This window comes from Calidris pugnax, unplaced genomic scaffold (genome assembly GCF_001431845.1).
Source record: "Calidris pugnax isolate Ruff unplaced genomic scaffold, ASM143184v1 scaffold121, whole genome shotgun sequence".
NCBI lineage: Eukaryota > Metazoa > Chordata > Aves > Charadriiformes > Scolopacidae > Calidris > Calidris pugnax.
Genome location: NW_015090884.1, coordinates 699,971 through 726,088, shown reverse-complemented (window position 1 = coordinate 726,088; position 26,118 = coordinate 699,971). Strand labels below are relative to the sequence as shown.

The 26,118-nt window shown below is 45.5% G+C and overlaps 1 protein-coding gene across 1 annotated transcript in view; it reads right to left on the bottom strand.

The window, feature by feature from the left end:
* The window catches only part of GDPD4 (glycerophosphodiester phosphodiesterase domain containing 4), a 49,141-nt gene that overhangs the window by 9,010 nt on the left and 14,013 nt on the right, over positions 1–26,118 (bottom strand). The window contains exons 2-12 of the mRNA XM_014947100.1: positions 19,889–20,097; positions 19,086–19,189; positions 18,012–18,105; positions 10,226–10,285; positions 8,560–8,658; positions 6,142–6,235; positions 4,450–4,595; positions 4,011–4,093; positions 2,984–3,134; positions 2,238–2,462; positions 1,294–1,451 (exon numbers count right to left, since the gene is read on the bottom strand). Of these exons, the coding sequence (XP_014802586.1) occupies positions 1,294–1,451; positions 2,238–2,462; positions 2,984–3,134; positions 4,011–4,093; positions 4,450–4,595; positions 6,142–6,235; positions 8,560–8,658; positions 10,226–10,285; positions 18,012–18,105; positions 19,086–19,189; positions 19,889–20,071 (1,397 nt within the window). The 5' untranslated portion in view covers positions 20,072–20,097. The remainder of the gene's footprint in view (positions 1–1,293; positions 1,452–2,237; positions 2,463–2,983; positions 3,135–4,010; positions 4,094–4,449; positions 4,596–6,141; positions 6,236–8,559; positions 8,659–10,225; positions 10,286–18,011; positions 18,106–19,085; positions 19,190–19,888; positions 20,098–26,118) is intronic.

Below are 26,118 nucleotides of genomic sequence, written 5' to 3'. Positions count from 1 at the left end.
TTTTAATACAGCCCTCCAGCTAAGTAGCTCTTGGGCTTTTTCCCATCCCTTTTTCCATCCCTTCTTCCCCTAATTTTCACTCTCTTGCCAAACAATGCAACCCAGGGAAACAAACTGGTCAAAGCAAGGACATGGGCTAATTTAGTACTGCAGGTTTTATGCTTTAATTACATCTCACTATGCCCTACAGCAAAACATGGAAAAATGTCCAAAAGGTCACAACTTTGCTTACCCTTCTGCCAAATGAATCAGTGCAATAAAGTGTTTGTAATCTCCCAACAGTGTGTTCAAAACCACCTCAAAGCAAGCTACTCGCTTGTTACATTTGCTACATCAATTCATCGTTTTTTCAAGTTCTTATAAACTATTGAAACTTAATATGAAGTAAGGTTATACTCTGTATAGGGGTAAAGGAAGGTATCATTAATATCAGCATTTGTTAATCTACCTAGGATCTACCCAGGATTTACTGAAATGGATTTTTTTTTTACCTAAACCTACCTAGAATTTTGAATCCTGTGAAACTTATCATTGAGAAAGTATGAATATTACTCTCATCTAAAGGATTAACTTTTTCTTTTCTTCTTTTTTTTTTTTTAAATTATATGTCAATGTTTTTGTGCACAGGAAAGAGTAAAAAATCCTATTTACAAAAGAAGAGCTGGACAGATAAGATTGGTTTTTAAATTTTTTTTCTTCTTTTTTTTTTCTTTTCGTTTATATAGGAGAACCATTTTGGAAACTGCTGTGGTTAATGTGGAGCCTTCCATTGGCGAGATGACATTTTCAGTGTGTCACAAGCAACAGAGTACTGGTTGTGACAGAGATAAGACATGAAGTCTCCAAAACACTAGCTATGAGAGGGTGATGGTCTCTCACCACAGCACTATGCACTCGCACTGACAGTTGTCAAGAACCATGGGAGCTTAAGTAGTTGTTCATTCTCCACAGTTCAGTGCTGGTGGGATTGGGGGTGGCATGAACAGAAAGACAAGACATCAGGAGACAGATGTGTTCTCTATTCAGGAGATTCTCAGATCCTGGTCAAGTAAATATGAGCTTGGGGGCAGGGAGATACACTCTCTCAGCCATACACAGGGTCAACAAAAGAAGTGAACGGCAGTCCTGCACCCCCAAAAAGCAACAGAGATGGCCTCTTTGATCTAAAGGAGCTCTTCCCAAAATGCTCTAGCTACTGGAGCTGGTCACTGGAGGGAGACATTGCCACACGCATGAGGCAAACATATTCTAGATGCAGTCCATTGACTACTTGAGGCTGAAACTGCAACCTACCGGATGTCTTCACTGGACATTTCAGTGTAGGCCAGATTGAGTTTGACAATTTTATCCATCAATAGGTCTTCAACTGGGGCTTTAGTGCCCATTGTCTGCTGAAAGCCTGGAGCAACAGACTGAACAAAGGACCTCATGTCGTCCTCCAGCCATAGGACCTGCAGGCAACAAGAAGACCCAGTGAATTCCCATCAGACTTACTAATATGCCCTGCCCTTCCCACAAACCCAGTAAAGATAACATCTTGAGGGGCTTAACCCAGCCTGTCAAATTACATGTTTCTTTCAATGATCAAAGAACTTTTGGATGCAGGGTTAAAACTTGCAAGTCACTTTGATCAAGAAATAAGTATTCACTGTTCCTCGCTTATCACCTTAAAATCAGTGGGTACGTTTCACACAGCCCAACAAAAGCTGCGGTGTTCGAAATGAATGAAAAGACCACTTTGGCTTATGGGAAAGGCAACAGAAAATATTCCGTTGTCCCATTCCCCCAGCATGGGAGATCTTCAGCAGACACAGATCGGCGTAACTCCCTGGACATCGATGGGTATGGAGCCTGATCCACATGAGTTTAGCATTCATCCATTGCCAGGAGAAGGAGGAAAGCAAAGAAGGCTCCCAACTCCGTGGATTTTAATTTAAGCCAGTGGTTTCTACTCAATATATAAAATAAGCATGGGTGGCAGGGAGTAGGCTGCCAATTATTACAATGATGAAAGGAAGCCATTTGGGGGCTTAGGCATCCACTGGTATAAGCACTGACTTATTTCCCTGTGCCACTGTAGTGTTACACCATTTTGTACCTCCCGAGGAACCAAAGGTAGGAACACACTCCAAATGATGACTCTCCTCTTAGGTAGGTGAAATCATGAAGGGTATGAGCCCGAAGTCCCAATTCAAGAAAGCAAGAAAAAGAGAGATGGAGGAGTGATGCCACCCTACCAGATGAGGTCTAATCCCCGACTCGTTGAGGATGACTTCCAGGGTTCTGTTGATCCACGAGTCCCTGTAAGGGTGTTTCTCTGGAGGGCGGTAGAGATCAAAGATCACAAGTTTATTCTGACTGTCTGCGAGGCGCAAGAAATTACTTAGCTTGTAAATGGACTGATTCATTGCCTGCATTTGATCTGCCCTTGACAGTGAGCCCATGCATGAAAATGGTTTGTCCTAGAAATAAACAGATATAAAAAGGGAAATCAATCAGGCAGTCACCTCCGGGAGTCAGCTCCACACAAAAAACTCGTATCTCTAAGAGGGAAAAAGTTTGACATCAACCCTCTGCAGGTAAGGATATTTTATTTTGCTTAGCTCTTCTACCCAAGAAACAGAGGAAATTAACCCAGGCTGTGACAACAGTGATGCTGAGATCTAAATTGCATAGTTCACAGTTAGTTCTGCTGTGCTTCCCTCTCCCACTGTCTTAGCTGTGGCTATTATACACAGCACCCTGCACAAGTAGCTCTTATCTTCTTCCCCCAGCCCATGTGTTCTGCTGCTGCCATGATAAGGAGCCACAAGAACACCCACCAGCCAGTTCTTACAGGTCTCCTAAGCCTGAAGGCCAACTGGCAAGGAGACCCCAGTTTTGGCTCAACCAGTAGTTCCTCTCCTAACATTCATGCTATTAAGTAGTAGCCAGCTGGTGTCTCTTCCACATCCAGTTGATGATGGTCCTTTATGGCGCTTACCTTAAGGAACCACGTTCCAGCATTCAACTCCTGCAGAGTATCCCAGGAGAACAGCGCAGCATTTTGAGCAGTGTCATTGGGGTAGACCTCCTTGATGTTAGTTGTCCTCCTCAAGGTGCTGTCATGCATGAGGAAAGGAACCCCATCATAGCTGTTGGAGAGCAAGAGTTCAGGTCACCTGAGATGTGGGTTTGTTGATGGCATGAGCAGACTCACAACAGCTCAGAAGAATCTGTGGGACATGGCGAATGCAGCACTACGGCCTCCCTCAGTGCAGAGGGTGGGACAGGGAGGAAGGCTGAGGCTCAAGACACCAGGTTATTTCCTATTAAATACCACTGGGTGACCTTGGAGAAATCATACCTGTCTGTGCCTCAGTTTCCTCAGGGGAAAAGTGGAGATGGTGGCATTTATGCCTGCCAGCCTCCCAAAAAATGGATAGTAACTTATAGTTGAAATCTCTTTTTGCCAACACCAAAGTGCTTCCATGGCTTTCAGAGGGCTGAAGTCTAAATGGACAGTGACAGAATGGAAAAATTTCCTCTTTTAGAAAGGTGTACATTAGGAGAACATCTAAGCATTAGTGCTTTTCTCACTCAGTGCCTGGAAACCGCTCAGCCTGCACAGCATGTCAGCAATTCATGGCAATTAGTCCCTCAAACAAAGGAAATTAAATATCTCATAATTAGGACAATGCTGTCACAAGTCTGACTGCAATTTTCTGTTGGTGTGCAGGCCTGATACAACCTTCTCTGTGGCCTGGAAATCAGGTTAGGGCAGGGACTTGTCTTTATACTCTGCAAAGCATTTAAAATATACTGTAGAAATAATGATTGTTACATCAATAACTACAGCCTATTGACTTGCCTGAGAACAACCATGCCCTCCAGCTTCTACCATGACGTGCCAACTGAGGGACCGCGTCCCAGCCATCAGTAAAACCTAATGGCCTGGAGCTGCATGTCTCCAAAGGCAAATCTTAGAAGAAGCAACGTGTATTCTGTGAGGTGCTCTGTTTTCTCCTTACCTAATGGTGACATCCGTTTCAAGACCATCCCCTCCGTGTTCAATTGTCTTCTGAAATGACATCTCAGTGTTCTCTGGTGCCAACTGGAAAAAAAAAAAAACGTGCATGAGCAGATCACTTTCAAACACACTCCGGAGGACTCTATAAGTACTTTCTGTCTCTTTGTGACACCTCTGGTTTTTATTAAGGGAACTTCATTATCCTGTTAAATTCTACTGCTAGTTTTCTTCTACTTTAGCCACCAAACCCATCTTGTCCCTCAGGAGCAGTGCTATCCTTGTTAGCAAAAACATGCAGTGGTGCCTTTGGCAGGCAGTTCTGGATGAAAGTGCCTCCCCTTCCACTTTCCACAGCTTTCATGGACAAAACCAGAAGATCATGATGAAGGTAGCAAGACACAGGATGTAGGAATGATGTAAAATAACTTCTCCAGACCTACCATTGGTGCTCCACGGTGTCCAATGAGGGCTGGCTTCGGTCCAAGTGTCCCCTCCTCTCTGATGCAAGGAGAGTACATCCCCAGAGGTATCAAGAAAAGAAAGAGAAGGATAGCCAGGTATGGACCAACAATTACCACCTGAACAACTGGAAGAATTTGAAGGAGGAAGGCTAGAGTTAATCCATGCAGTAACGTACGGTTTTGCCTTGCGGCTTGACTTTTAATACAGCCCTCCAGCTAAGTAGCTCTTGGGCTTTTTCCCATCCCTTTTTCCATCCCTTCTTCCCCTAATTTTCACTCTCTTGCCAAACAATGCAACCCAGGGAAACAAACTGGTCAAAGCAAGGACATGGGCTAATTTAGTACTGCAGGTTTTATGCTTTAATTACATCTCACTATGCCCTACAGCAAAACATGGCCTTAATTTCTTTTTCTTTAGAGGTGGTGCAATGAAATATCCCCCATCTCTAGAAAAACTATCCTCAACAGAAGGATGCTAATTTTTTTCTTACTCAGATAAAAACAAGTAACATTTTGAAGTTTCATTCACAGTGAAGAAGAGGAGGAGCCTTTCTCCTTCAACTATATTACGTCTCCCTAAGATGAATACTCGCCTGGTTCATTCAGATTGCTGTCAGTGACCTTTTCTGTGTGTCCTACAGAATCCTACAGACTCTGACTGCATCTCAGAAACTTGCCACCTTATGGTCTACTCTGGAGTCTGTTGACACATCACCCAAGAGCCCCAGTGAGCCTTCACCTCAGGGAACAAAACAGTTCCTCCAAGAAATGAGCACCTATGCACTAACAGCTCGTCCTTGAATGGGGACCACCATGCCTCTGCATATTGGGCCTGTGGCTCTGAAGGAACTTGGTCTTACACCAAGCCAATGGATTGAGCTGGGAGTCCATGGTGGACTGTAACATCTAGGGTCCCAACACATTTCACCTGCAACATCCCCAGCTGTAGTTCAGTAAGAGAAGCCCCGGCCAGAGAAAATATGCTTTCACAAGTGTATTCTGGTTTTGATTGTTATTACAAATCAACACCTGCAGGTGAATATCATGTAGATAATTTTAGCTATATAGAAACTGTAGGTCAGAAAAAAACAGCCAGTCCCAGAGCCAGGCTCTTCTGCCATTGTTCCTGGCTTCTGGCCTTGTCCTTACACTACTTGGTCATGCTTCTTGGGCCTTCCCATGAAATGACACTAGTAACAGATCAAAAAGCATTTCCCCCTATCTCATCTGGCTTCTCCTGAGATGCACTTGTCTGACGTGGATTGACTGGACTGGAGATCCCTTCTGAGACAGGAAAGCTTATCCTAGCAAGCAAAGGTCAGCCAAGAGAGCCACCACTGGCTGCTGTCTCCCCTACAGGGCTGAACAACTTTCCATGCATCACTCAGAACATGGGTACTTCTGCTAATCTCCTCCATCTCAAGGCAGGTCACTGCCTTGGTGTAGGCCAAAACTACGCAAGGGAACATGCAAACCAGTAACACACTTGGACAGCCACAGGACAGAGCATCAGAAAGCCTCAGATCCACTAATTTCCCTGGGATACACAGAAGTTAAATGTCTCCTCAAGCTCTAGTGCAGCTGTAGGAGGAAACGGCTCCTACACACCTGTTCTCCCATACTGATATACATCTTTTGTCATATAGGGAGCAGGAAGCAGAGCTACTGTACCTTTCTTATCTGCTCTGATGGCATGAAGAGCCACGGGCCAGGACAGGAGGACCATGATGGTTATTGCCCCAATGTGGAGATAGGGTGCTGTGACCTGGCGAGGAGAGAAAAGGATTTTAGTCAAAAGATTAAGTGTGGAGACTGATGGAAACAAACCCCAACACAGCTACAGCCTTCTGCCTGGATGGGCTCCTGCTGCAGATGCCAGCAGTTCATCCTTTCTCCTGCACCTGTGCTGGATCCACCGAACACCTCTGGAGCGGGAGGAGAGATATGTGCCCTCAGCCAGCCTGAGTGCTCCTCACTGCACTACACACCTCTCTTTTCTCCTAAGTCAGCTGAAGGGGACATGGCTGTCCTCGTCCATAAGGACACAACTGCCATTACTGCTATGCCATGCCATAATCTGTGAGCATCTTCCAGGGAGCAGCCAGTTTAATCCAATCTGACCCAATCCAACCCAATCCATCCCATCCAGGTAATAGTCATCACCATACCACATCGCAGCTACATCATTAAACTGGTGTCAACACACCTGAGTGATAAAATGTGGCATTTACACCTGCATGGAACCAACTACTGTGGTATAAGAGAAGTAATTAATCTGGTACCTCTGATCATGGCCTTTATTAGACTCACGTACACCCTGAAGTACCTAGTTTCACATATTACACATATATTCCAGAAAAAGATAATTCTTTTTCATTTATTTCAAAGCATTTAACTCACTTGCATTAAAGTTAATTACATTTTTTCTCTCTTTTTTTCTTTTTTTTAAAATTTTTAACTCAATGTGTAGATATTTTTCTTGCTTTGCTAACATAAAACAATATGTTCATTTAATGCTTATGATATATTAGATGATATATTAGATATACCTATTTCTGGACAGCTACAGTAATTGGACTTGATTAAACAAGAACATTAGAAGCTAAGAATTGCCTCTGTGCTTATCACGAATGCATGAGCAGAGCTGGAAACCGAGCAGAAATAGTTTGTCACTTGTACAGACACCGAATGGATGTTGGTACGACACACTTTTCATAAAACTAGGCAAATCTGTCAAAGAAACCATCATTTTCTCGTGCTTGTCGGAATCCCATGGCTTCTGTTCTGGCTAGAACTGAGAGTTATTAAGGAATGTGCCAGGAAAAAAAGCTCTCCAGGTGCAAGCCTTTCCTAGCCTGTGCCTGATTCTTTTAGCTGGAAGAGTTGAAGAAAGCAGCAGTCCCTGAGAGATGTTATTGCATGTGATACTGTCTGCCCTGGACACTTGATGCCAACATCTTTCAACCAGAAGCAGGATTCAGTTGCGTAAGCAGAGGTGCCATCTGAGATGTCCAGGATATTTGAGATAGGTTTGCAGGCCTAATGGACATGACACAGGATCTACAAGAGACTCATGTCCTTTGGGAACAGCAGCGGGAGGCCATGTAAAGTGTCCCAAAGGGCAGAAACACCCAAAATAAACAGTGTCTGTGGGGAAGCCAAAGGATCTTGTGTCTCTTTCTCCTCTTCCACCTCCCCTGGAGTCTGTAAGGGATAGGAGAAGCTGATGGTTTCTCATTACCTTTGCCAGTGCTTAGCCCAATGGTCGCCAAACTCTGTAGAGCAGGAAGGTGCAATTAACCACACCCTACAAACACCACATCTGTGATTCCTCTTCCAGTCTATGTGCATTGCTCTCCCAACATTCACAAGCCATAAGTCACATGGAGGAGAGTTGATAGGCCAAAATAACATCTGCAAGGCAGCTGTGCAGTCAAAGGCGACCTACTTCTTCCTTCCCAATACATGTGGGGACGTGGATGCTCAGACACTAAACAGCACTGGGCAGCTCTTGCCTCTGTCTTCAGATCTGGCAAGAGTTGAGGAGGCCAGCAGACCATGCATTCTGACTTTCTGCAGCCCAATGGTTGTCCCACCTGACACCAGCATTCCCCACATTCTCCCCAAAAGCTCAGTGCCATCCTGCCCTTGGGAGATGAAGCTCTTCTGAGTCACAGAAGACTGAAATTGTGCTAATTCTAAAGCTGCTGATCCAGCAGGAGCCGATTAGGGAGAAAGTTCTTGCTCCAGCACCCTGGCAGCCAAAGGGGTATGACTTACCTGCCCTGGGCACCTGGAAATTAACTGTACACCTACAGCATTTTTGCCAAAAAAGAAAAAAAAAAAGGATGTGACTTCCCAAATTGAGACATGTAGCATCAAACAGATAGCTTGAAACTCAGCCTCAGGTTTTGGCTTCCTCTCTCCCATCAGGAATTAAGTAGCAATAAAAGTTTATTTAAAACCACATACCCTGCCAGGAAAGCCCATGTGAAAAACACCCACTGTATGGAATATTTTCTACCAATTACCACAAATAATTTCTATAAGTAAGTTGCTCTTTCAAACACACCTCCCAGCCCCTCTTACCTGGAATGACAGGAGGACAGTTTTCCATTGATCTCCCCAGAGTACCGATAGTATGAAGAGGGCTGTGATAGAGAATCCCAGGACAAGAAAAGTCCCAATCTGGGATGACAAAGAAGACATAAATCAGCTTCCACATTCCTGCACAGGGTGTGCCACCCATTTGCCTCACAGGCTTATTTAAGCAGCTTAAACTCGGTAAGTTTGGGATGCATGAGCTTGACTATGCCACTTTAGAGACAGAAAGATCTAATGGGGCTAAAACCAGACCAACAGTGCTCCTGATTGGCTTTTCTGTACGGCAGGACTGATCTTAAGAGTTGGGTACCCAACTAAATCAGCCCCCAAGGGTTCTTTCTATAATCATTGGGGAAATAAAGGAATTTCCAGAGGTGATCCATTCCCGCTTGCTTTATGATGGAAAATGCCTCTCTGTTGATGCAGATGGAGCCTAGATGATCAGCTTACACTAAATCCCTAACCTGCAGATGGCTAAATCCCAAACTGATGAATTCCACACAAAAGAGACAGCAACACATCTTCCTTACGCTAGGAGCTGCTTTGCAACAGCCTTCAGCAACACTCCCATAATTAAGAGATGAGAGCTCACTTTTTAACCAAAAAATGGAAGAGGCAGCTCAGTCTATTATTCTGCTTCTTGCTCAGTTTGGTACCAGCACAGAGGTGATGGCAGGCTCTTCTTGGACATCATCTGTCTGCTGAGGACTAAGTGCCAAGTAGAAATAGGACCAAAGCCCTAAGCGGTTTGTAGGGAAGCCTACAGATCAACACCTTAATAATCCATCCCTGATGTCTTCCACCTAAGGATGTCATCTCATTATTTTTTTCTACAAATTGTTCTACATCTTTCTGGTTCTTCTAGAAGCCAAATTTCAATACTAAAAATGACTGTGTTTCCATTACATAGATGATGAAACACAGGAGCAAATATCTGCACATTCAACTCCAAGATTTGCAACCACATCACATTCTCCCCTAAACTGTACAGTTAGAAGATACTTTTGAAACACCTCACATAACCTCAAGAATTTCATGAGGAAGGTGATTCTAATGCATTATTTTGCAGCAACAACTCTTGGAGGATTTGTTTCTGCACCTTCAAAACTCCAGGTGGCATTTCCTAAGCTATCCAAAAACCAAAAGGCATAAGGCACTGGGATGCCTTGGAAAAGCCAGATTTCTCTTCTGCAGAGATAGAACCCACTGTTTTTACTGCTGCTGGAACCTGCTACAGAAAATTGCACTGTGCTTCTCATGGAAACTTTGCTTTTGTCTTCATGTTACCACATGTAGACGTCTCAAATATAGACATCTTCACCTGAATGAGTCACTGCAGGCTCCTTTTAGAGCCAGTGGGAAAAAAAGGTACTTTAGGTGTGATTCATCTCATCTTAATTTAGATGCTTGTGACCAACTGGATGAATTGCATCCTCAGAAGATTTATTTCCCTCCACTGACTGCAAAGGGAGTTTAAGTGATCAGCTCGGGTGGAGACATCATCCTCCTGGGTATCTAAAGGCTCCTAAGATTAACTTCTTCCCTTTCTTTCTTCCCTCCCATAATCTAATTTTTCATGCATAGAAACACCACAGACTCAAATAGTTTAAAGCACATATTAGAGCTACCAAAAAGCCCCGACTCTCCCCACCTTGTGACTCCAGTGTAGGTACAGCTGCTGACCTTCTGCAAGTAAACACATCGCCAGGACCTGGGAAATCAAGAAGAGATTGTTTGCATCCTGATAGAAGATGGTGAAGCGCAGTCAGTGAGGTACTTCTGGAATTATTTTTGCATTGGGAAGTCACTTTACACTAGATCTTCCTGCACAATGCCAAAGCTGTCAGTAGGACAGGTGTATGGAGAGAAATGCTATTTTCTGTCCCCTTGTTGTGATTAGGGACATATCAGGAAGTCACTTTACACTAGATCTTCCTGCACAGTGCCAAGGCTGTCAGCAGGACAGGTGTATGAAGAGAAATGCTTATTGCTACAGTAAAAATGCTTCTGAAATGACCAACCACATATCAAGGCTGCCCTGTAGGATCAAAGCACTTTCATGGGTAAGAAATAACTGGGCGCTTTGAGGTACACACTTTTAATCACTTTTCTTTGTGAGTACATATTCTGAAAGAGAAATCATGGCCAAGATCAACTGCCATGGTGTGAACCAATACAGCCTTGCATATTTTCTGTCTGCTTGTTGTGATTAGGGGCATATCACCCATGCAAGATTGGTCAGGGACTGAAAAATACCTCCAAAGTACCAACAAAAAAATACAGAGCAGACAGCAAAGGAGACAATGCTTCCACAGTAATCTCAGGAAACGCAAGAAATGGACACATCTCAGAAGAGGGAAAACTGCCTTGGAGATTAAAAAGTCTCTAGTTTTTAGTGGCTGGCATTTTGCTTTCCCTTGATGTCAAATAGGAGCCCTTTGGGAGGGTTCCTGTGAAGCACAAAGCAAACCAGAGCCAGCGCAGGGGACAAACCAAGAAGCCTTGACCACCAAGAAGGACTGAAAAATACCTCCAAAGTACCAAAAAAAAAAATACAGAGCAGACAGCAAAGGAGACAATGCTTCCACAGTAATCTCAGGAAACGCAAGAGATGGGCACATCTCAGACAAGGGAAAACTGCCTTGGAGATTAAAAAGTCTCTAGTTTTTAGTGGCTGGCATTTTGCTTCCCCTCGATGGCAAATAGGAGCCCTTTGGGAGGGTTCCTGTGAAGCCTGAAGCAAACCGCAGCCAGGGCAGGGGACAAACCAAGAAGCCTTGAACACCAAGAATAAAAGGATGAGGAAAGCCAGTCCACAGCTCTGATGGAGAGTTTCATCAAGTTGCCCCAGACCTAAGATACCAATGAACCTGGTGATGAATTTCACCAGGAGAAGTACCTTGCTGCCATGAAAACGTGTTCAAGACCAGGCTGGATAGGGCTTTGAGCAACCTGGTCTGGTGGGAGGTGTCCTTGCCCATGGCAGGGGGGTTGGAACTAGATGATCTGTAAGGTCCCTTCCAACCCAAATGGTTGCTTCCATGATTCCATGAAAATGTACAGGTCCATGCTCAGGAATCTGAGTGCCTGGGGCAAGATCCCAGGGACAGTATGGGGACCAGTATCACCAGGTATCAGTGTTTAAAGAAAAGCATCTCTTTGCAGACATCAGTGCTCCACTGAGAAGGATCATCTTTAAGGTCCCTTCCAACCCAAGTGATTGATTCTATGATTCCATGAAAATGCAGAGGTCCGTGCTCAGGAATCTGAGTGCCTGGGGCAAGCCCCACAGGGACAGTATGGTGACCAGTATCACCAGGTATCAGTGTTTAAAGAAAAGCATCTCTTTGCAGACATCAGTGCTCCACTGAGAAGGATCATTTGTGATGCAGGTCTCTCCAGACTGTAACACAGTGGGATCATGTGAAAGCGGGACATACAGATGTAGGGGAAGGGGCTCTACCCTCCCAAAACACAACTACAAAGGAATGTAAGCTGTTTCCCATCCAGCTACAAACAGACCCTCTTTCCAGGATCAGGCTGATTTGAAGTGAGATACAAGCTCAGCAGAGAATACAGATCAGCTTTTAAGTGCTTCTTGACATGTTAGCCTCCTTTAATGGAATCCTACACCCAGTACATGATGAGTAACCGTGGGAGCGGTTCAGAGAGAATTGAATTACTGCTGAAGATCTTAAGCCAGCCCCATTTAAATAAGCAATTTCACACAAAGGAAGAAAAAAGACACTTTGCCCCTTTTCTGCAAGAAACGTTACAAAGACCTGATCCTTTCCTAAGGTAGAGCCAAACACTTATTTTGCAGGTCATGCTCAACCTGACGCTCCCCTGATACCACAGTACAAATTTTGTATGAATTATGCATCACATCTGGGAATGCCATTGGAAGGTGAGCTCATTTTTATGGATGGAAACAACATCTCAGTATCAGCTTACTAAAAGAATAATAGCCAGGTTTCATCCTCAGAGGGTGAAGAAGGAACTCTTGCAGTTGCACCACTGGTCACTGTAGAAGAGCACATCTTGATGGTCCAGTGAGCTAATGTGATGTGGACAAGGTCTATTCTTTGTGTGCTCTGGTCAGCTTGAGTTTCTCTTCTTTCCACAAACCCCTAAAGCTTAACATCTCAAGCCAAAATAAACTACCTTCTCTTAGTTCTGCTTTACCTCAAACCAGGACATTCCTGCTCCTCAAAAGCTGCTTCAAGACCTGACCAATATGCTCTTCTATGGAGAGCAGCTGCCTTTTGCAATATCCCATGGTTTGCACCTAGAGCAGGACTTCCTCAGGCAAAGGGACAAACAGCACCAGCAAGTCTGGCTCTTCCAAACTGCATCCACATTTATCCTGATGTAGAAGATACCCTATCAAATACAAGTCCTCAGACATGAGGGTTTAGGTGACCAATATGTGTCAGCCAATTACTGCTGAGTTTAGACCTAAGGTCCTTCTTGCCAGCCCCATCATCTCCCTTAATCTTACACTCTCCAACACCTCTTCTTTAGTATGAGGTGTGGAAGTGTCTCCCCTCCACCATTTACCTGCTCATCTCCCTTAATCTTACACTCTCCAACACTTCTTCTCCTCTTTAGTATGAGGTGTGGAAGCGTCTCCCCTCCACCATTTACCTGAAAAGTGGTAATTAAGGGACGCTTCCCAGTGGCAAGGGAGATGGATTTGCTGCAAGTGTCTCCCCTCCACCATTTACCTGCAAAGTGGTAATTAAGGGACGCTTCCCAGTGGCAAGGGAGATGGATTTGCTGCAAGAGGGATTGCACCTCTGTCTCTTCTTTTGGTGTGGACCCAAAAAACCAGCATGGACCATAAAGTTGTGCTGCAAAAGGGTGGAATGTTTGCTGCAAGAGGGATTGCACCTCTGTCTCCTCTTTTGGTGTGGACCAAAAAAAAAAAAACACCAACCACAAAGTTATGCTGCAAAAGGATGGAATATAGACCTTTAACCCCACTCTGCTTCAGCATGGGAATGACCTGGTGCTGATTTTGATATTGATGGTGATGTTTGGGCAGGCTCTGAAAGTATCACCACAAGGACGTGGAGGCAGGCACTTAGTCGCTCAGCTCGCCTGAGACATCAGCTCACTTAGATGTTCACATCAGCAGAATTCAGGTCCCTACATTCACCTTCTGGCAAAAATGCAGCAACTCCGAACATCTCTGGTTCCCTAGTCTCTTGGAGATGGAGGTTTGAGATCACTTTTTGAACTTTAGTGTCAATGCACTATTTTGAGTTCTTTCTTAACCTATAAATGCCACAAAACACCCCAACCTCTTTATATTGTACAGTCACAAGTCACCTCCTCAAAACCCTTGGAAAAAACATGGTTGAACTGCAGAGAGAAAAATATTATGTTGGTGTTTAAAGACTGAACAAGAACAGTTTTTTCTTCTCCACTGAGCATGAACTGTTCTGCAATCAGACCCCTCAGCTTAACCTTTTAGCTCTAATGGGGATGAGAAAATTGTCTTGCGGAGTGATAACAATTGAATTAATTGAAACTGATTGTCTGAAAAAATTACAATGATGTGTGCAGACGGAGAGCATCTTTGCACAGAGAGCAAGTGCTTTGTTGAGCAGCGTTTTGTTCAGCTGCTGGTGGCTGGTGGGCAGAAGAGTGTTTGCTTCAGTGGTTCACAATAAGGCGTGCAGGCTCCAGTTGGGTGCCATCATTAGGGAATAGGGTATGGTGCTCACAAACAAAAGCAGACCAGCCACTGGTTGCTATAAAATCTCTCTGCTCCAACAAGGGCATCAGCGTGCTGAGGTTTCTGATATGATGGGCTGCTGATGCAGAACATCACAAGGAAACATTGCCTGGGTGAAGGTTTCCAGTCCTTCCTGCAACATGTGCAAGGATAGTCTCCATCCAACACTGTTCAATCAGAATGTGGGATATAATTCATTGTGGGGGCAAACTATAAAATCTCTCTGCTCCAACAAGGGCATCAGCATGCTGAGGTTTCTGATATGATGGGCTGCTGATGCAAAACATCACAAGGAAACATTGCCTGGGTGAAGGTCTCCAGTCCTTCCTGCAACATGTGCAAGGATAATCTCCATCCAACACTGTTCAACCAGAATGTGGGATATAAGTCATTGTGGGGGCAAACTATTTGGCCACTGGTTGTCTGAAATGTGTTGAAGCAATCCAGCTATCATATAGTACCCACAATAATAGACTTATTTAGATGTGGAAGGGCTGAGTTGGACTTATCTGCCTGAGAGGATCCAATGGTTTGCTGGGTGTTTCATCAAAGGCTACAGTGAAAGGTCAAACACTGTGAAGCTCTGCAAACAACAATGGAGGGGTGATTCCTGGCAGAGTCCTTCTCTGAAAAGAGCCCTGCTGGGATGAGCATGGCCAAGCCACAGTTGTCATCACAAAAGCCTGCGTGCAGGCATGTGACCTTCGTGAGACCCTGCATGCTTTGAGATAGTGGAAGCATGAATGGTGGTGTTGATTACTTTCCTTTCTCCCCTTTTCTTCAAGACCTAATCCTATTGAGGCAACAGCTCTGACATCGTGGGACCTCGTGCTCAACATAGATGCATGCAGCAATCTTGCCAAATGAGACACAATGACACAGTGATGTAATGAAGCAAAGCAAGTGCCCTTAGAAATACCCAGTAGCTTTGGGTGGCTCGCTTAACAGCTTCATGAAAGAAAAGAGCAAATGCGGAGGAAGAACCCCAGGCACCAATACAGATCTTCTGGGAAGCACTACTGAGGAGAAAGATCTGGGAGTCCTGGTAGATAGCACACTTTCCATGCACCAGCAATGTGCCCTTGTTGCCAAGAGGCCAATGGAATCCTGGGCTGCATAGGGAAGAGTGTGGCCAGTAGGTTGAGGGAGGTCATTCTCCCTCTCTACTCTACACTGGTGAGGCCACAACTGGAATTCTGCATCCAGTTCTGGGCCCCCCAGTTCAAGAGGGACAGGGAACTACTGGAGAAAGTCCAGCATAGGGCAACAAAGATGATTAAGGGATTGGAGCATCTCCCTTATGAGGAAAGACTCAAGGAGCTGGGACTCTTCAGCCTGGACAAGCGAAGACTGAGGGGGGACCTTATTTATGTTTATAAGTATCTAAAGGGTGGGTTGAAGGATGTTGGAGCCAGACTCCTTTCAGTGGTTTCCAGCGACAGGACAAGGGGCAACAGGCTCAAGCTGGAACATGGGAAGTTCCATTCAAATATGAGAAAAAACTTCTTTACGGTGAGAGTGACGGAGCCCTGGAACAGGCTGCCCAGGGGGGTCGTGGAGTCCCCTTCTCTGGAGATCTTCAGGACTCGCCTGGATGCAGTCCTGAGTAATGTGCTCTGGGGAATTGGACCAGATGATCTCTAGAGGTCCCTTCCAACTCTGAGAATTCCCTGATTCCGGGACCTTCACTGCAGGGGCTGTTCCCAGGCACCTCTGAAGTGCTTCTCTTGTAGGACTTGTCTGATAGTATGCAAACTCCTCATATTCTTTCAGGTTTATCTGCGTTTCAGCCTCCTGAGGAGGGCAAGTGCTGTTAGCCTCATTAGATAGAACTGAGATGCTGAGAGGAGGACCATGTGTCTAGACAATCAAGAGTGGGACCAAGACTGAACTGAATGATGTAGGGCAGCAATTTCACTTTGCATTTTCCATCTACCTTTCTGGCTTCACTTTTGCCATCACCTGCCCTGGTACAAAGACATGAAACGGCTTCACTTTTGCCATCACCTGCCCTGGTAACTTGCATCTACCAAAGACATGAAAGTCCTCTAAGAAAGTCCATGCTTGGACACTGGTTGATGTTTGGATCCAGACAGAGCATGACCAAGCTGATACACCAGGCTCCTCAAGCCCAGGAAATCATATAAAGTCAATTTCTAGCAATTTGGATCCAGACAGAGCATGACCAAGCTGACACACCAGCCCCAGGGGTCTTCAGGCTCCTCAAACCCAGGAAATCATATCAAGTCCATTTCTAGCATGTGTTATGATGAGTTAGTCTGATCCTGAGGTTGCCCTCAGATCCACAGCCTGCTGAGGTATGATCTCAGAGGTATCCATGTCACACGTGCACCTCTGGCAAAGCTTTGAGTTTACCAAAGCAGCATTATAACAACCCCACACTGTCCCACGGCCACTGGGAAAGCCAGGTAGTCTTTGCTGAATAATAGACTTTGAGCTCTACAGCCATCAGGGTGTCACAAAATCCTTGTAATTAACTATCATTATTTGTCCTGCTCAGAGTCCACAGCAATTATGATGCCATTGATCACTGTGGGCATGGCCAAGCAGCTGTCCTATTTATCACTTGGGTATTTTATTGCTGGCATTAAAATAAAATCACTATTTATTTGTACTTCAGCAGGGACAAAGGACTCCAGATACCTATTGTACTGGGCACTGCGTGAACAAAGCAATAAGAGATTTCTTGCCACGGGCAATTTACAGACTAACTATATGATGACACATCAGGGAACGAGTAAGAACAGCAGGAACTGATAAAAGCTGGTTGTCTTGGTCACAGAAGTGAGTCAAAGCCATAACCTCATCCCCAGCACCTGGCTTTTCAAAAGGAAAGTTGGAGCAGGCACGAGACTGAATGTGAACTTCAGTCCCTGGAGTTCAGGTGATTTCTTAGCCTGTAGCTCTGGATACAGAGGGTGAAAACACATCTGCAGATACGTCTTTATTTGGGGGCTCCCTATGAGAGAAAGGACAGGAAAAAAGGATGACTAGGTAGAAATTTTAGGAAGCACTTGCTTTTTAGTATGTTTCCAGTAACCAAAGCTGACAGCAGATGAGGAGTCTAGAGAAAAATTCACAGGATTTGGAAATGTGAAAATTTCGGAAACATTGCCTCTTCAGGCAAAAACTTCAGGAGCATTTTGTGACCATGTCTGCAGTCCCTACCTGGAGAGAAACCCTCCAGCAAAGCAGAGAGAGACAAGGCAGGTTCAGCGATATTTCAGAAAAATAAGCATTTTTTTTCAGGATTAGAGGAATAACTCAGCTTTGATGACATATCACCACCACTACACGACTCAGAGCCCCCTACTTCCCAGCTGTCAAAAGAACAAACTTAAAGTTCCCCTAAATCAAAATCCAGCCACCGCTGGCAGGTCTTCGCTTGGGTTCAAGAGGAGACTGGACAAGTTCATCAAAGGGAGATCATCAAGAGAAATCACAGAAACTACATCTGGCTCAGACACCCTCGAGCTAAAATTGGTCATCTGCAAGTGGACATGGGGAGAAAGCACCGTCAACATTCATCATGTTCCCAGTCTTCCCCTGGAAGCCACTGTGTAGGGATCGTCCATGGGGGTGGGTTGAGCTTTGCTCTGACACATTAATGTCATCCTTATGTTTACTTTTTAGGGCTATAAATCATGGTCAGCTTACAAGGAGCATTACTTACCAATAACAGCGTGATGTACATGAACAAGATCGCAGCCACGATCAGGAGAACAAGAGACCAGAGAAACCAGAAGCCCAGGTTCCCATAGTTATACCTTAAAAACAATAGAATATTATAATAGTGGAGGGGAACAACAGCCCTCTTCCTTGAAATTTTGAAATTTTCGAAGCAATAAAACGACGTGGGAGGAAGGAATAACCTACCCTGTTATCCTGCCCCAAATCTGGGATTGCATTAGCCACCAGAATAATACCCCAATGTGCTGGGCTGATAAAATACAGAACCAAACTGAAGGTCTTGCTCCAGAGAGTTCCCAGTCTGACTGTAAGATAGAGGACCTTGCTGCAGACAAGGCAGCCTGGGGAAACAGTAAGATGACATGGCCATCAGCCCACCTTGTCTGCCTGCGGTTGTGGAGGGCACCACAGAAAAAATGGGGATCTGAGCCAGGTTTTGAAGGAGAAAACACCAGCAAGCTGGAGGAGCTGCAGAAGGATTGCCCAAGGTTAGAGATAGGGAAGCTTTATTTTTTACCCAAAGGCTCAATAAGGATTAATAATACGATTACACCTTTCCTCCCCATAATATTTGAGCTGTTTTAATTTAATTTTAGGGACCAGATTTGCATAACTGTTACCTACGGACTGCAGAAAGAAAGGATTTGCATAAATCCCTGCTGGTTATTTCTTACTTTTGAGCCTGGGAACATGCAATTCTCCTTACAATGCCTCTACATTTCTTCAGTGGGAACTGGTGGGGAAAAAAGACCCAGAGAAGGAAAAGGAGTTATTTAGTCCCCTTCACTCAAAATTTTGTGATGATGATTCTCCTCTTTCTCCCAAATTCACACTTACACCTAAAAATTGTAGCCAAGCAAAGGGCAGAGCCTCAGCGCCTCTGAAGTCACTGGACATTCAATTTGGATGTTGCAACCAAGAGTTTAAGGAGGCAAATTTTTGGCTTATGGCTAAAGAGCCCTGCGGTGGCACAGCTGCTGGGGAGGGTGGATGTCTCTGCCCAGCCACCCTGGGGACCTGCCAGAGGAGCCAAAGAGGAGGAAAAGCTGGTACTTACCAGTCAAAGTTATTGTAGTCATTTTTCGCTTCACCCCACATGTACAGAAAGACGAGAGAAAAGCAGAAAGCTCCAACTAGCAGTGGGAAAAACACGCATTCCCGCTGGAGAGGGAGAGGAAGGACAAGTGGTCAGAATCCTGTCTACCCCAAAGTGAGCAGAGCAAGTGGCAGATACTTTTTGGCTGTCCCTAAAACACGTGGGCTTGGTGTTGGACCTCCTGAAGTAGATATGGAGGGGACTTCCCTCCCTGTCCCCTGTGACCAGGGGAATATCTTCAAAGGTGTACTCTCCAGTATTTCTTTTCAGGGAAAACAGATCTTTTAACTTCACAAATAAACAGGATTTTAACCACCCCACATGAGAGGAAACTGCAGTACGCAGCAGCCTTCTTTGCAGTCCTTACTGCACACCCATCCCAAATTTTCCTTCTTTAATTTGATCCTATGTTTCCCTGGCTGGGAAGGTTTGGTGCAAGGTCTGGTCCTTCCCTGTCACAACACATTTGTCAGCTGCGTGGTGGCACGGACAAACCGTGCCTGTGATGGAAACACAGCAACACACCCATCAGAGCCAAAATCCAACAACCCAACTGGTCTCTGTGGGCTCCAAATAATGTTGGGATGCCTTTCGCCCAGGACATCAACCACTTAGAATCATAGAATCGTCTAGGTTGGAAGAGACCCTTGGGATCATCGAGTCCAACCATCTACCCTACTCTACAAAGTCCTCCCACTTGTCATCTTAGACAGATCTATCCCTACACAGAAAACAATGTTTGTCCTGATTTTGAGCTAATTTACCGTCTTGCAGCAGCATTTCCCAGGCTCGATCTTTCTGCGCTGGTACCGCTTCCACCGGCAGCTGTAGAAACCAGCCAGGCAGGAGATGAAGGGCTGATGCTCATACCTCTGCAGCAAGCGCCGACGTACCACCTTCAGCTTCCCAAACTTGATCCTCTTGAGGCTGGTGGAACTGGCCTCCATCTGAGTGGCTTTATCTCATCTTCCTCCTGAAACGCGACCACAAGTTTTATGGGGAGACTGTAACCCCCCTTTCCAGGAGAAAAAAAGAGAGGAAGTTTTCTCAAGAGGATGCTGCAACCAGCAGGGAAGGAAAGTTTAGGCATCTGAGTTTTCAAATTCTGGGCCCAGGAAAACAATTCTTTGGAGCCATTTATAAGAAGGACCCACCATTCTCTTCCATCCTTTGCCAGAATCTGTTCTCACTAGGGGATGAGAGCTACTGTGGCTGAGATCCTCCTCTGCTCAAAGGAGAAATGATTATGCACATGTTTTTCTGTCATGTTAAAAAGTGTCATGTGCAAATTCAGGCATGTCTGCTGCAAAGTCCCATCTTAGGCCTCCAATTTCCCTGATCTATCCAATGTAATAAGAGTCATTTAAGAACAAGAATGAACAATTTGCTGCGCTATGATACACATGGATGAAACACACACATAAATTGCTTACAAATAACTCACAGCCCAGTGTTCCTTTGCAGAAAATCAGTGGATAAATCCTTGCAAACTGTCACTTCCCCAAAACAGGTCAGTTTGCAGAAGGCACAAATAAAAAAGAGACAAGAGAAACAAGTTAAGACTGAAATGGTGCATCCCTGGTACCCTTTCCAAATATCCCAGCCTATTGGCAGCTGGAGTGCAAGGAGAGAGGATGGAAATGAAACAAGGGGTTTCAGTTTGAACCACAACACATTGAGCAGTGCCCAATCTTGCCATGCCCCAAGTGCCTTCCTGAGACAGACGTGTCTGCCCAGCCAGGATGGTCACAGGGAATCACACGCTCTGGGATATGGTGGGGTCAAGCCACCCTTAGAAGCTCAGCAGCATCGGATCCTGGCACCAGCAGGTCAGCCCACAGTGAAAAATTGATACCAGTCTCATGTGGCAAGATGATGATCCTGCTCATGAATTACCCAGAGCACAGACAGGGGGAGGGATGTGGGCATGATGCCACCACGGAGTGGTGCAGACGACTGCTGATCCTGTTGCCTTCAGTCTAAAGTACACCTGGCATAAACCCAGCAATTACCAAGTTACCCCAGCCACATCTTTTGAATATATTTGAACCTTCTGAGGTCTTACCAGTAGGGTGTCATGTGCCATGGGGTTGTTACCTCCTACGAGGATCCCTAAACCACCAGTTTCCTTATCACTGAACCACAGCATCCGTTCTTCCCCAGCCCTTCTCCTTCAGCAACAGAAGTTCAGAATACTGGATCAAAATCAGCAGTTTTGCTGGCAGAGGCCATGAGGTTTGTTACTCACATTCCTGGTGTGGGCACGAGGCTCACACATCAATGCTCATCTAGGAGCACACAGGATTTGACAGGAAAACAGAGATTACAGGCAGCATGTCAGGTGTTAAACCCAGGTGTTAGTCTATCCCTCATAAAAATTGCCAGTAATGGAGATCCCACCAGCTTCCAAGACAGGATAATTCAGTCCTAACTAGCTTTATTATTAATGGCTAGTCTCCTGTACTACAGTTTAGGCACATTACAGAATCACAGAATCTTCTAGGTTGGAAGGGACCTCAAAGATCATCTTGTCCAACCGTCAACCTAACTGACAAAAATAGACACCCGCACAACAAACAAGAAGCATCACCATCACTAAACCATACCTCCCATTACTTCATGACCTGTTTGTGGCGGATATCTAGAAAAGCTTAAACCTTTCCTCTGTTACATATTTCACGTATTTACATTTGGATGTCTCCCTTTAAGCTTTCTCCAGCCTGAACAACCCCAACTTTTCCAGTCTTTCCTTATAGTTCATGTTTTCTCCTCCTCAGAGTATGCTTGTGTGGAGTCCAGAGCCACCTGCTATTTGGGATTTTCCTTGCATTTTCCATGGGTTTGGACACATGGTGGCCATAACAAGATGTGGTGAACCAGCCCACAGCCTGTCCACGACAGAAGTGGACAGAAGTAGCACAGGCTACTCAACGCTGGCAGCATCCAGCTTCTCTCAGGTATCAAACACATCATCGGGCCTCGATCATCTGAATGCTTAAATAATTCACCCTGAACTCACCCCCAGTGGCAAGAGAAAGGTGTTTTCAGCTTTATGCACCAGAGCACTTAAGAACATCTCCATAATTAAGAATTTAATGAGCTCTTGCCTTAGTCTTCCCACATAAGTGATCTCTCCAAGCCCTGTTGTTACTGGGGAGGGGACCCTTCATCGCAGGGGAGGCTGGAGGTGGAGGATGAGAAGAACACAGCCTCCTTTCCACAACTACGTCCACCTACCCCTTGTCCTCCCAAAACCATCAGACTGGCCAAGAAAGAACAAAAACCTTTGTGTCTCACATCCCCCCAGTCCCCAGTGACCCAATTGTCCAAGATATTTAGAAGTACCACTGAAGCAATAACACCTTTCAGTATCAAGAAATTCAACAAGCTGACCCTGGGCACCTTAAACAAGGTCCTCACTGGCAACAGACCTTGCCAAATTTGGGGAAGAAACATTTAAATTTAGGCATCTGAGTTTTCAAATTCTGGGCCCAGGAAAACAATTCTTTGGAGCCATTTATAAGAAGGACCCACCATTCTCTTCCATCCTTTGCCAGAATCTGTTCTCACTAGGGGATGAGAGCTACTGTGGCTGAGATCCTCCTCTGCTCAAAGGAGAAATGATTATGCACAAAAGACCTTGCAGTCACCTGCCAGACCCATCCAGACATAGAACCAGAGACAGACAGAGGCTAGAGAGCAGGGAAGTCAATATACCTGCTATATCACATCTAGTGGGATCAACAAGCTCTCATCCAAAGCAGAAACCACCCTGCCAAGCCCCAGGTCATTACCTGACCCAGGGCTGCTCCTGCTTCTTCTGAGCACATGGGACTCAGACAATTAAAAAAAGAAAATGGGAGACTTTGAGCCATTCTGCCCCACAGTTGTAGGAGAGCACTGGGTCTCTGCTGAGGAACAAAGCACAGGAGATGAATGAGACACCAGAAAAAAGGCAATGCTTGTGTGTAGATCCAAAGGAAAGAGTTTACAGGGATAGGAAGATGATTCACCAAGTATTTGGGCTACTTCACTCTGAAGACAATGGCTCCTAAGAAGAACTCATCTCCCTCAGCAGCTCTGTGAGATGCAAGTATCTGTGAAGCATTTATACTGTTCTGTCACTGGTAGCAGCAAACACTGGAGGGGTGACTCCAGAAGCCCAGAAGAAACCCCTCTTAACGGTGACAAGTCCCATGTGAGGATGAGGAAGGCAAAGGCAAACACAAGAGCAGGCAGAAAGGTCCTTCTCGGCTCAAAATGCACTCAGATCTCCAGCTACCCCTTTCTTCCCTTTGTTTGTGATCTTCCACACAGGCAACACTCCTTCCTTTTTACCTCCACACCTTTCCCCAGGTTCGTGCTCTCCAATGCACCTCATGTGCTCAAATATTGTGATTAATTTAATGCAGAGTCTCTCTTTACACCCCAGATGCCCTTCAGGTTCTCCATGACCCTCCATCACAGTTTCATCCTTGCCCAAAAATTACCAGCCTGCTGTTACGGCTGTGGTGGGGCATCCAGAAGCCACACCACCACCTCTCCCAAGGTCTGGCTGAATCTGCCATGCCTCAGACCCCATCAAATGTTGAAGAGTTTGAATTCGCAAGCATCTGATCCTAACAATGACAATATCCCAGCATCTGGACCCAGCAATGACCTCAAGGGCAAACACCACCATAACATGGGATAGATGCAGAGGCCAAAAGATAGTGGCTCTACATCAAGATTTGGAGCAATTCAGTGATTTCCAGGACATAGCAAGAGATCTTGTAGTGCTTGCATCTAGATTTGAAGAAGAGCGTTCCTCAAATTCGTCTGCAATCCCTGCCCATCTCGACCAGGCAAACGTAAATGGATAGAGGACTGAAACAGCAAACCTGAAACCCATTCACTCAGAAAGCCATGGGAGCACAGAGCAAGCAGGAAAATATGCATCAGTAGGAGAGCAAAGTTTAGGACGCCTTAGCAAGCGAGCCGTGAAAGCGGTAACATATGTTTTTCAGCTCCATAAACCCAAGAGATCTCAGGTCTGTCCCTTGCAAACAGACGTTGTTTGCCCGCAGATAAGAGCCTCGGTAACCGCAGGCAGCTGAGCTGGGCTGCTCCTTTCCCACTGCTTGAGGGCGAGTGAGGAAAAGCATGAGAGATAGCCCCTGGGGGGGTGGAGTGATGAAGGAAGGAGCAGGAGAGCGAAAAGCAGGAAACATGTTCAGCTGCAGGGGCTGAACGCAGCCAGGACTGCAAGGCAAGCTTGTCTGAGAGGCCAGTGTACAAGCAAAGAGAGAGGATTCTTGTCTCTATTGGTGCTGTAGAACTAGGGTTTCCATGGGGGTGTTGGTGGACAGCCGCCTTAACATGAGCCAGCAGTGTGCCCAGGTGGCCAAGAAGGCCAGTGGCATCCTGGCCTGTATCAGGAACAGCGTGGCCAGCAGGAGTAGAGAAGTGATGGTGCCTCTGTACTCAGCCCTGTTGAAGCCTCACCTGGAGTGCTGTGTTCAGTTTTGGGCCCCTCGCTACAAGAAGGACGTTGAGCTGCTGGAGCGTGTCCAGAGGAGAGCCACCAAGCTGGTGAAGGGTCTAGAGAACAAGTCATATGTGAAGACTCTGAGGGAACTGGGCATTTTTAGTTTGGAGAAGAGGAGGCTGAGGGGAGACCTCATTGCCCTCTACAATTACCTGAAAGGAGGTTGTAGAGAGGTGAGGCTTGGCCTCTTCTCCCAAGTGATAATGACAGGACCAGAGGAAATGATCTGAAGTTGCAGCAGGGGAGGTTTAGATTAGATATTAGGAAGAATTACTTTACTGAGAGGGTGGTCAGGAACTGGAACAGCCTGCCCAGGGAGGTGGTAGAGTCACCAATCCTGGAGGAATTTAAGAAAAGTGTAGACAGGCACTTCAGGGCTTGCTCTAGTGCCCGAGATTGTTGGGTTGGGTATGGTGTGGGGTTTTTTGGGTGGTTTTTTTTGTTTGTTTTTTGGTTTTGTGTGTGTGTATGGTTGGACTCAATGATCTCAAAGGTCCCTTCCAACCATGAAGATTCTGTGATCTTTCAAGGCGTAAACAGGTACGGCAGCCAAATCACAGAATCATAGAATGGTTTGGGTTGGAAGGGACCTTAATGATAATCCAGTTCCATGCCATGGGCAGGGACACTTCCCACCAGACCAGGTAGCTCAAAGCCCCATCCAGCCTGCCCTTGAAGCCCTCCAGGGATGGGGCAGCCACAGCTTCTCTGGGCAACCTGGGCCGGTGTCTCACCACCCTCATAGTAAATAATTTCTTCCTGAGATCTCATCTAAATCTCCCCTCTTCCAGTTTATAACCATTACCCCTTGTCCTATCGCTCCACTCCCTGATGAAGAGCTCTTCCCCATCTTTTCTGTAACACCCATTAGGTACTGGAAAATTTGGCATTGCCCTACAGCTTTTTCCTTGGGCCTTTTAAGTCTTTCTCTTTTTCCTTTCTCCTGCATCTACCCGGCTTTCTCCGACACAATATCCTACAACACATGGGCAGGTGGATGCAGGGCTCATTTCAGAGATTACAAACACACTTCCTGGTCACCTGCAAGAAGAGGATTGGGGAAAAAAATTACATGGGCACCAGCAGCAGAGACATGGAAATCATAGAATCATAGAATTGTCCAGGCCGGAAGGGACCTCCAAGGGTCATCTAGTCCGACCTCCCCGCAGTCAGCAGGGACAGTCATTGGAGAATTCATAAAACATTTTGTGTTTGGGCAAGGTAACAGAAACCATCACTGGTTCTGTAACGCAGCCTTTTCAGTTAGTTACAATAGATTTCTAATTTGGAAGACTGTTTCTTTTTGTATTTTACAACTTTCAGTAATAACTTTACCTTAATATGTTTGCTGGAGGTGGGTGGGAGGAGGATTTTGGACTACAAATTCTGTTACATTTGATTTAACTTTTAACTAGCTGTGTAGCTCATCAGGGGGTTACTGAAAGAAAACATAGTTTGTTATCAGCG